This window comes from Juglans regia, chromosome 3, assembly GCF_001411555.2.
Source record: "Juglans regia cultivar Chandler chromosome 3, Walnut 2.0, whole genome shotgun sequence".
Lineage (NCBI taxonomy): Eukaryota > Viridiplantae > Streptophyta > Magnoliopsida > Fagales > Juglandaceae > Juglans > Juglans regia.
Window position 1 is genome coordinate 8,886,433 of NC_049903.1, and position 11,773 is coordinate 8,898,205.

At 34.3% G+C, this 11,773-nt stretch overlaps 1 protein-coding gene across 1 annotated transcript; it reads right to left on the bottom strand.

Annotated features, from left to right (window-relative positions):
* Positions 1 to 10,118: 10,118 nt before the first annotated feature.
* LOC108980947 (probable F-box protein At4g22030) lies at positions 10,119 to 11,458 on the bottom strand. Its single transcript, XM_018952005.2, has one exon. The coding sequence runs from the start codon at positions 11,427 to 11,429 to the stop codon at positions 10,119 to 10,121; it is 1,311 nt and encodes a 436-aa protein (XP_018807550.2). The 5' UTR covers positions 11,430 to 11,458.
* Between the last annotated feature and the right edge of the window lie 315 nt (positions 11,459 to 11,773).

Below are 11,773 nucleotides of genomic sequence, written 5' to 3' on the forward strand. Positions count from 1 at the left end.
TGGAGGAGCAGAAGGAAAGGTTGAGAATGCAATTATGCAGGGCGGGTTGAGTCTTATTTATACCACGGAAGTAGAGCTTAGAAGAAGGGGTCAGGTTGTACGGAACTGAATATTATTGACTGGCTGACTCGGTATATTGGCTGACCCGGCCATTCGCTTTCTCGTTATAAATTTCAAGTTCAACATTTTGTTCCTTGCGCGTGATGTTGGGTCTCTCATGCGACGTGGTAAAAATTAGTAGTCTAATTTAATTTTTTTAAATTTTAAAATAAAAATAATATTAAAAAATATATTTTAATAATATTTTTTTAATTTTAATTTAATATCATCTCATCACAACTATATTCGAAAACAAACGAGACGTTAATACAAATAACATGATTTCCGTCGTTTCTATGTACTTGCCTTCTGCTTCGTGACATGATGGCCGAAATTAACCGACATGTTTTTATTAATCATGGCAGTACAATGCATTGATTAAAAAACTTTATTACACTTCCTTCTTATTATTTTTTCGATAATGATACTCACTTATTGATTTAGATCTTTTATTAAGTATTTAGAATTGTTTAAAAATAAAATAAAATAAAATAAACAATTCAACATTTTCAAATTTTAAAATTAAAATAATATTAAAAAAATTTATTCTAATAATATTTTATTTAACTTTTAATTTTTATCTCAACTCATCTCATCTTATCTACAAAAGCAAGTGAAGCCTAAATCAAATTCTGTAATTATGAACGAAGTGAAAACTTTTACTGCAAAGAAAGTAAGTTCATAAATTGATATAGTTTCATATGATACGTTGAATCTATTTTATAATAAAAGTAATTTTACGATCCAACGTACGTATCGCATCATTAAGCTATATTAATTTGTGAAATTATTTTTATGAGATATCATTGTGATTAAAATATTTCTCACGGATGAAAGGCTAATGAAAAATAAAAGAATAATATGAGGGAAACTGATTGTTAGTGAAATACACAATAATATAAAAAAAATTATAATGAAATTAATATTCAAACGTAATTAGTTTTGTAATATTGTGAGAAAATGGGTGAGTTATCAAGAACTCAGTAAGCAGAGAATATGTACTAGTATATAAATATGAGCATTTACAGAATTCAGAATGCCGAACAAAATATTTACTTTCAGAATGTTGAATCAAAACATGTAATCAAAATATCAGAGCGTAATTTTAAAAAATATTCTTATTCAAAACTCCTTTGACATATCATAAACTGAGACATCATCTTCATATCATATCAGAGCGTCACATCGGGACATGTACAACCCCTGTGGTAGGGTTATAAACCATCACTATATTCGTGGGGGAGTCGTTTACCATGTTTAACCTATATGGTAGGGTTATAAACCACAATTATACCCGTGACAGGGCCGTATACCATATTTAATCCCTGTGGTAGGATTATAAACTATCATTATACTCGGGGCAGGACCGTATACCACTATTATACCCGTAGCAGAGCCTTAACGGAAAGATAACAAAAATAACATCGGAACCAGATTATAATTAGATACAGAATCAAAACTTCGTGCCAAGATTTTCAGATGCTACATCATATCAAAACAGAGTACTGAATAGATTCAAATCATTTCACATATATAAAAAAATAGATTCAAAACATCTTCGCATTATATACATGATTTTTTAATGTCAAAAATTTGTTCATGTCTACACCAGTCATGACAAAAAAGAAAACTCTTCTCTTTCATATAGATTTCATGAGTAATGCTGAACAAATAGCGGAGGTTGTTTCAAATTTCTTTTCAAAACATATCATGCACATTTTCATAAAACCAACCTTTGTCCATTTTTTTTAATGCAAAATCTAGCACAAGAACCCCACTTACCTAGACTTTAACTTTTTTGAATTTTTCGACAATAATACCGAACGAATATCAATCGTCATCTATAAAATAGACACATAACTTACTTAAATCTCTATTTAAACACGTATTTGATATTTAAGCTTGAAATACTAAAATAATATATTTTTCCTAACAATATAAAATTATCGTAACCCTTAAAATACTATCACTTCCCAAATTCATCGATACCCAATTAATTTCTCTGTCAAATACTTTAAACTCTAGATGATTTTCTATAAAACCAATTGTATGGCTAACATATTTACTCAATAAACACTAAGCCCACGTGGAAAGACACCTCCAACATAATATTTACTTTACATAATTATAACAAAATCTATTACCTAACATCAAAATTTTATTTAATAAAATAGATCTATTTTGCCATATCTAAAGCGTTGGTAGTTTTCGGTGGCTGGGCGACAATGGTGTATGGCGGAGGCTTGAGTGCACGTTGAGGTGGCTTGTTGGTTGCTTCCTGGACGTGGAGGGCAGCGGTGCAATCTGTGGCTTGTTGTCGTTGTGCATAAGTGGTTGCGATTTATAGGGGAGAGTCAAGGTGGTTGTCGAATTCACATGGGCTGGGTAGTGGGGCTAGGGGCTTTCGTTGTGCAGGGGTGATCTCGACACGTGGGGGTGGTGTGCGAGAAGGGTATCGCGGTGGCTTTGGGCGGCGTTACCTTGAGGCTCACTTGTTTTGCAGTTGGTTGGTAGCTATGCCCTGCTGCCTCTTGGTCGAAGGTTTGTTTTCTAAAACCTATGAGGAAGGTGCGGCAACCCTAGTTTGTAAAACTAATGAACAATATGCTTATACGTGAATATATATATATATATATCTATTTATACGAAATTGTTACGGTGAATGTAGTGGAAAAGGAACGTGCATGGTGTGGAGACGTGCATAGAATCTTACCTAGTTCATGGACTGGAGTTTTGGGTAAAATTTTGAAATGTTTGGGCCACTCTTAGGTAGTGTAATGACTTAAAAAAAATGGTTTGGGCTTGGGCGTTACAAGTTTGGACCGAGGCATGAAAATCTCTCTCTTTTTTTTTTAAGAAGATTCAAGCCATTTGCGGTATACAAAATTTCAATTTAACCGGTATAACAAAATACTTCTTGACTTGACTCTTCTAAGATACAACAACCCAACTGATCATTGTCACTACAAGAAATAAGATTTTTTACAGCGATTTTATGTCTGTTGCAAATAAAATCGCCGCAAATAGCCACTATTTACAGCGATTTTTCACATTGTCGCGAGTCTTTTACATCAAGTTGGAAAATAGTTTTTTGCAGCAATTTTTATAATTTTTACGACGGACAAAATTGCTGCAAATACAAAATTGGTTATTTACAACGACTTTTCAATTTTGGTGACGAGAAATTCGTCAGAATATTAAAAGTTTTTTTACGACGATCGTTGCGGTTGTGAAAGTGGTAATTTGCGGCGATATGGAGACGCCGAAAAAAGCTAATCAAATTCAAATACCCACTCGTTCCCCTGTCATTTCCCTCCAGCCCTTCCCCCCTGCCCCCCTCTCCCTCCCCTTCTCTCTCCCCAACTCTTCCTTCTCGAGCACAACCCACGCCGGTAAGCGCAGTCCGTCGCCCGCAACCCCACCACGCCACCGCCACCTCACCTCGAGCACAACCCACGCCGGGAAAGGCCCTGTTTCTTGTAGTGCCCTCTTCGTCTCTCCTTCCATTCACCGCGACATATTCGAACTTCCCCAAGGTAAGATTTCCAAACCCTCATTTCCAAATCATCTTCTTCTTGCCATTTTATGGTCTTCTAAGTCTTCCTCTTCTATTTCATTTGCTGCTCTTCAAGCATCTAGACCCACGATGATGTGGCCAGATAGCTTCCACCCCCGAGTACCAATATAGTGCTTTTGTATTAATCTTGCCAAGGTTATTCTCTCTCCAAGCGTTAGTTAGATGCAGTTTTCTTTTTTATATGGGTTTTAATTTGTTGATGTTGTTCCAAATCTACTTAATCTTCATGGGTTTCCAAAGGGAACACCGTTTTCTCACTAAATACCTGTGTGAACATTTTATTTGGGGTTTCATTAATTTTGATTCTGAATTATATTCATTTTGGTGGTTCAAATGTCTACCGGGCTACACTTGGATCTATACCTCGGTGAGGATAGATGGAAGGTTCAAATGTGGGATTTACTCTTGGATAAAGAAGGCAATTATTGGGTCTTCCTCATTCTCATTTTATACTTTTGTAACAATAGAGGGATTATTTTTCCTTGTAATTTGCTAAAATCTCTTGTGCCCTACAATTAGAGCATTTGATGCTAACAAGTCATCCTTACTTTAATTAGAGAAAAGTACCTGAGGGTTTGAAACCTGAGAGTAAACAAACATCTTTAGACTAGAGCCGTAAAGTCTAGTAGGATTTGAAACTTCTTTTTCGTCCTTTGATGGATATTTGCTTGTCGATCTGGCAATATTATGTACAGGCTGAAGTTTTTCATCCATTTTGTGGTCCTTTATGTTTTGACTGGGCAGATAGGAAAATTTTCTGCAGTGGGTGGATGCAAATAGTTTAATGATGTTTATTTACAAGATATCTGGATGTGGAAAGTTTAGTTTATAAAATTAAGAACTTTTCTAAAGATTTCTTGTCCAGCATCTTTTGCTTACTAGAAGAGCCCCATTTATTTTACATGATCATAGTGTCACCCACTATTCCTTTTCAGTGATTTTAAAGATGCAAGTTCCAGTTTATCAAAATGACATTTGTTTCTATAGTCCATACTGATTAAGGCCTCTTGCATATAGTCACTAAGAACCAAATAACTTTTCGCTTGGTTCCTAGTGCTTCCATTAAACAATAATGCCTCACTCACTAGTATTCACATCTAGTAAACAGAGATTTCTTAAATTCCTATCCAAATAGTTATTGTTTCTTGCTTCTTTTTTTTTATAAGTAAAATACTATAAACGATGTTGCACCAGCTGGGAAACTTTTCTTGCTTCTTGGTCATGAAGTGTTGGGATATAGTTAGCATGGATATTTTTGTTGAAGTTCTATGGATTTTTTCCAGGGTCTGCCTCTTTCTCTCTATTTTCTTCATCTTTATTAGATAAAGTCTCTAAAATGCAAATTTTTCTAAGAATAATATCTTTTTTTGAGAAATATCCCAAGTTTTGATAATGATAAACCTTATTCTAATCTTTTCTTCTTTTTGGGTTAGGATTCATTGCTATAGCTGTAGAGATCTCTAGTTTTGTTTTCTTTTGAATTTAAGATTTGGCAGAGTATTATACTACCACATATTATGCACTACTTGTTTGTCTATTTTTTAATGTTGTCTGATTGAATATTGCTACTGAATGGATTTTGCAACTCACTTTAAGTTCAGTGGTGAACAGATATTGCCTCATTAGCAACTTGGTTCACTTCATTGGACACATACTTTAAATATTCTGAGATATTTGTTGCTGAATAGAAGTTTACCTTGGCCTGTTGCTTGTAAACAAAATGCGCAGCTTGAGGTATTTGTTGCCCTTTTTTAAGGGAGGGGGTGATATTGGTTCCTGTTTCAAGATTGAATAGATTATCAATTAGCTATCTTACTTGTAAATGATTTTAATCTAATGACTTGCATTGCATTTTTAAATGATTTTTTTCTATAAGCAAATTTTTTTTAAGATGATGACATTGCATTGTCGCAATATTAAAAGGACTATATATGGTTTTGTGAGCTTGTACGGTACTACTAATTATCTAGCAGAGAATTTAGTGCTTCTTTAGTGTTTGGGCCATGCATAAGTGCACTGGAGAGTGAGATTGCGTTGCTCCTACTAATATCCTTTCTACTTCAAATAATCTAGTCTTTAACTCATAAACCAAAGTGTCAATTGATTTTTGTCATGATTTTTCATGCTATTAACTCATAAGATCAAGATGAAAAAATAAGAAAACAATCATGGAATTAAATATTATATTTATAGAAAAAGAAGTGGTACACAAACTTTCAAATTTCGACTTTAATTTCAAGTGACACTTGAGGCTGATAGGTACTTTAAACCAGATAGGAGATGACATTCAAAATACCTCCCCTAATTAGCTAGCTTTGACTCAGTTTCATGATGCGAAAGTAATAATACATTAATGATTTCATGTTTAAAGTACTAGTACTGAAAAATATACTTTCTCCTCAGGCATCATAACATTCTGTTTTTTTGTCCTTTATGTATTTTACTTTTCAGGTCCATGGATAAATATGCAAGGCTCATGCAGAAATTAGAAATAGTGAATATTGAGTTTTTCAAGGTATGGTCCTCTCTTTGATATTTACCTCTTCTGCTCCAATGCCTCCAGCTGTTGAACTCTTTGATAAAAAGCTTGATAATGCTTGCAATTTCTCTCTAAGTAGTTTTTCCTGATTTAGTATATTGTATCAGTATCGTGATGGAAAATGGCCTCTATTTTTCAAGCATTGACATTGAAGCTTTGAAAGTAACATGAGCAATTTCAGAAATATGAGTGTGTGAACTGTTATTTATAATTGATCCAACGGATACTTATACTTAGTCATAGTGACAGTTTATCTCTTGTTGCTCAAGTATTGCATAGATCTAAATCTCATCTCCAATTGATGCTTCTGCAAAATAATGGAACTATAGTTGACGATTTTTATGTCCATCTGGTATGTTCCTCCCTTACAAATCTCTTGCAGCATTCAGTATTTGTTATGGAGGTTTGGCAACTGAGAAAAAATTGACATGGATTTCAGTTTTAGTTCGCTTAAATGTAAATAAAGACTTCATCAAAAGCTGGGGATGTAAGCCTATTTGAAGATATAATTGGTAGGAAACAAAAGTCATAAAACCATGTGTCTCTGTCTATAACCTATCATTTGGTGCCAGTTAGATGAATTTCTATCTGATTGGAGAGTCACCTACATCCGTATGTTCAAACATGGAGCACACAACACATACACTAAAGAATACTTAGAGCATTCTCATTGGATTAGCTAAAAGCTAAATCCAATGAGAATTTAGCTATTAAGTCATAAAATAGCTCACATTAAAACAGCTATATTCCAAATATTTGGAATATAGCTACAGTAATATCTAAAATTATTTTCAAATTTGAAAGGAACTATTCATTCATCAAATCTATTTTATATTCTTTTTTTCTCTCTCCCTTTAATATCAATTATTTCTCTCTCCATTTTAAATGACAATAGAAAAAATATAATTAGAATACAATAACTAATTAATATATAATATTATGAATAGTAAAATATGATAAAATAAAATAAATTCATAATTAAAAAAATGAATTTTTTTTTAAAATTATTAATTACTCATTACTATATAATGAATAAATGGATAATTCAATGTGAAGATTTGATATGAATAGTCAAAGTTAAATTCATCTTATATTATTTTATTGTCATATAATGAAAAAATGACTATTCCAATGTAGAAACTTATGTGAATGTAATAGCCAAATGTTAAATTCATCTTACATTCATAAAAAATATACTTTAACTTTAGCTAATCCAATGAGAGTACTCTTATCTTGTTTATGTTCGTCTTTCATGATGCGGTTCTTTTATATTTAGGTCATATGGGTTTACTTCAAAACAAAGCCTATTAGGTAATAGCTGTGCTTGAGTTTTGTGAATGATGACAATAGTTTTACCAATCCTTGTTTAGTCTGAGTTTTTCTTGTCATGTGCCTCTTTTTAAAAAATCTTTTTACCATTTTTGTTCATTTTTCATTTTTCGATTAACTCTTTTTCCTTTTGCTGATTCCGCTCCCACTTCCATAATAGCGACTAAAGTTCAGGACCAAGCACGAACTTATGGTAGTGTTTCATAGGAGTAGTTCTTGTTGTTTCCCACATCTCATTGAGTGAGAGATTTTCACATTTCATTACTTATTTTTTGAGTAAAAATATCCATATATTGGCTGAAATGATCTTAAATACATGTGATTTTTATCATGATAATGCAATATAGTGCATTATATTTTTTATTCATTCTGTTTTGTGCATTTTTTTTTAATTACCTGAAATCATTTGCAACGAGTATAGTTCGCCGGAAATAATTTTTTCGGCATATAAAACTATTTGCGGCGATATATAGTCGACGCAAATAATCTTTTGCAGCGACACTCGCTGAAAAAGAGAGAATCTTATTTGCGGCGATTTTAACCGCTGCAAAAAATAGTATTCAAGGCGATTTTTTAACACGCTGCAAATAATATCAAGATATTTACGGCGATATTTTGTGTATTCGCGACAATATAAAACGCTGCAAATACTTTTTGCAGCGAAATGAGACTGAAATCCCAACGTTATTTGCGGCAAAATTAATAATATTAGCAGCGAAAAAAATCGCTGTCAATAAAAATTTTTGACGACGAATTTTGTATTTCGCTGGCTAATCTTTTGAAAGGCTCTACAATTGCGGCGAAAGTCTGGCGCAACATAAATCGCCGGACTATGGCGGTGGTGGCACTATGGCAGAAGAAGCTTGCGGGATTGTCGTGCATGGGAAGAAATTTTGGCTACACAACTTCTGAGATGGTGGGCAACACCAAGGAAGGAAACAGATGGTCAGCATTGGACTAGTGGCAGTGGAATTGAACTTGCTATCGTGTGGCGATGCAAAGAGATAGTAGCAAAGAGGGGCAGACGGAAGTGCTATCGGTTTGGGCTATATTCCTTTTTGGTTTTGAGAGTTTTACTGTGTGAATGAGACTATTGTGGGTTTGGTGAAGTTTTTGACATTGCAGCAGATGAAAGAGATGTTGTTATATGCACAATATCGGTCGGACCGTTTAGAAGCAGAACTGTTTGAAATTTGTACAAATTATTTCTCGTAAACTTTATAGTCAGATTGTGATGGAAGTGTATATTTTCATAATAAGGAAAGAAAATGCCACCCATAAAATGCTATATAAATATGTAGCTAATGTTTGAACTGTTTAAAATTTGTACAAATTATTTCTTGTAAACTTTACAATCAAATTGTGATGGAAGCTATATTTTCATAATAAGGAAAGAAAATGCCACTCGTAAAATGCTATATAAATATGTAGTTAATGTTTTCAAAGTAAAAAGGCAAAGTTATTCATTAACGTACAGATCAACAACAAATAGATGTTAATAAGGTGTACAAACTTGCGTGCTTCAATACTTTTTAATCGCTTGGATATGAGAACGTAAACTTTTGAAGTTTCAAAGCTATAATAATCAATTGATTCCAAATTTGGACATAATAGTTGAAGACTTTCCCCTAACGACATGCTTGCAATAGTTGTTGTGAAAAAAGTTCGGTGAGACGACTACTTGGAATATAAAAATGACAGTTTATTGACTTAATACAGCTAAAATTTGAAATTTCTTAGAGCTGATAAATGCGTTAACCACAAAAAATTTCATAAAAATAAATTAATAAACTAACATAATTTAGTGTGGTATGTTAAATCATAAAATTATTTTTATTATAAAATAAATCTAATCAATTATATAAAACCATGTTAGTTTATGGATTTCCTTTTCATGAAATTTTTTTGTTACTGTACAACTTCTATTTTCTTAAAATTCAACAGGTGAACTTATTCAGTTTTATTAAAATTTTGAAATAATTATTGATTTAACAAATTAAGTGATTATTATTAAGTCTTAAATAATTTTTAGGTGTACAGTGACTATAATTGAGCTGCGAATGATTGACTTTTCAATAGAGCTGACCTAGTTTCAATATCAGGGACAATTCCAACCATGCATTAAAGATAAAAAGAAACACTTAGCCCTAACATATCATATAATCTAAGCCGTCCAGTTGGACCAGTCCCCACCACTTCTCTTGAATATTCAATCTTCAACTAATCAATATAAAATTTCGTGTTCTTCAAATGGGAACATATATATAAATATATATATATATATATATATATATATATATATTATTGCATGCATGAGTTCTCTCTATCGATCATCTCAGCCACGGTCGTAAAGTTATATATATATATGATCTGTGCATGCCTGCAACTTGACTAATATTCAATTAATAATTCGTAAAAATAAATTTAAGTATTTATATGAAGAAACTAAGAAAATAGATGAATTGAGATGAGAAATTAACATTGTTTCTGCGTTGGTGAATGTACAAAAGATCGAATTAGTTATATGAACAATCAAAGAATCAAAGAATAACTGTGCATGAAGTCTAGCTTGCACTAAAAAAGCTTGCTAGCGAATTCGTCTATGGTAGTTCCGTCTAGACGATAAGAAGCTGACTTTCTAGCAAGTTCTCTGAGTTGTGACAAGCTTCTCCCCATTTGCAAAGCCACTTTCATTTCAAACAACTCCCCGTTCTCTCTTTTCTCCAAGTCTCCTTCGTCGAGTGTGGCTTCGATTGTTTCTTGCAATAGCTGGAAAAATCCACCGTTGTTTCGGTACATCTCGAACACCATTCCAACTTGGCCACCGTGCTGGAAGGCATTAGCAGTGGTAGCTAATGCCCCTGCAGCCACTGCTACGATTGCTGCCCATGACCCATTACCAACACATGCAGAGCCAACAGCTGCAATCCCTGTAAGTAATGGACCCGAGATGGATAAGATCTTATTAATCTTCAACACCAGGTTGCCCAGCCTTTCGTAGTCCTTACTGTCATTTCTCTTCACCACTTCAACGATGTCCCGCATTTCCACTTCAAGTTCCTCACTCCACCCATTGTTCCCTCGTTGTTTTCTTTCATGTGATTTAGTTTTCTTTTGGAGTACTTGGTGTGAAGGCCACCAAGTAGCAGGCTCAAACTTTGCAGGCAATTTGTCAAGCATTGCTCCTAGCAAGGGAAGGGGGTAGGCTCGGTCAAGGGCCAAAACCCTTTCCATCACGTCCTTCACATCTTCTTCCGTTGTTGCCCCAAGAGCAAGCATAGTTTTTATTTGGCTCTGGAGTTGCTTGAATAATCTGGTAGCATTGCGTTGTTCTTCTGCAAGTTGTGAAGGCTGAATTTTGTTCATCCCAAGCAGCATCCCTGTGGCTGCAGAATACAAGAGAGTGGATGACAACTTGAGAGCCAGAAGGGGCATTCCGGCGCCACCGATCGCAGCAACACCAGCCATGGTTGCGGCAGTGAGAGTAATCATGTTGATGGAGTTTAGAAAAAGGGTATTCCAGTTATCACGCTGCTTTCCAATGTTGGCATGCATCTCGACTCTGTCAGCCACGGCCTCTAAGAGGGAATAGAGCTGGGTGGTGGCAAAAGCAATTGAGTTTTGTGCTTTAATATCATCGACGAATGGTGTGGTAGTAAAATTGATGTTTTGTAAAACTGGGATCGTGCTTGTTAACCCGTCGACCCTTATATTGTTCAATTCGTCAATCAACTTTCTTGTCGTTGGGATTTTGGGAACGGAGAAAGGGGCTTTTGGAAGCTTTGGGACATGAATAGCAGCATTAATTTTCCTGGAAGAACAGCATGAAGAAGAAGAAGTGGAAGTAGGTAATAGGCCGAGAGCTGAAGCTTGTAAGGAAGCCATAATTGACAGAGGTTGTATCGCAGGGTTTGTTTATGTAGCTTGCTGTGCCTTCGAGTTGGAGGAGCAGAAGGAAAGGTTGAGAATGCAATTATGCAGGGCGGGTTGAGTCTTATTTATACCAAGGAAGTAGAGCTGAGAAGAAGGGATCAGGTTAATATTATTGACTGGCTGACCAGTGGACTCGGTATATTGGCTGACCCGGCCATTCGCTTTCTCGTTATAAATTTCAAGTTCAACATTTCGTTCCTCGCGCGTGATGTTGGGTCTCTCATGCGACGTGGTAAAAACTAGTAGTCTAATTTAATTTTTTTAAATTTTAAAATAAAAATAATATTAAAAAATAT

What these genes read in the sequence shown, in the direction of transcription:
- LOC108980947 (XM_018952005.2), bottom strand. Translation starts at nt 11,429, where the DNA reads ATGGCTTCCTTACAAGCTTCAGCTCTCGGCCTATTACCTACTTCCACT.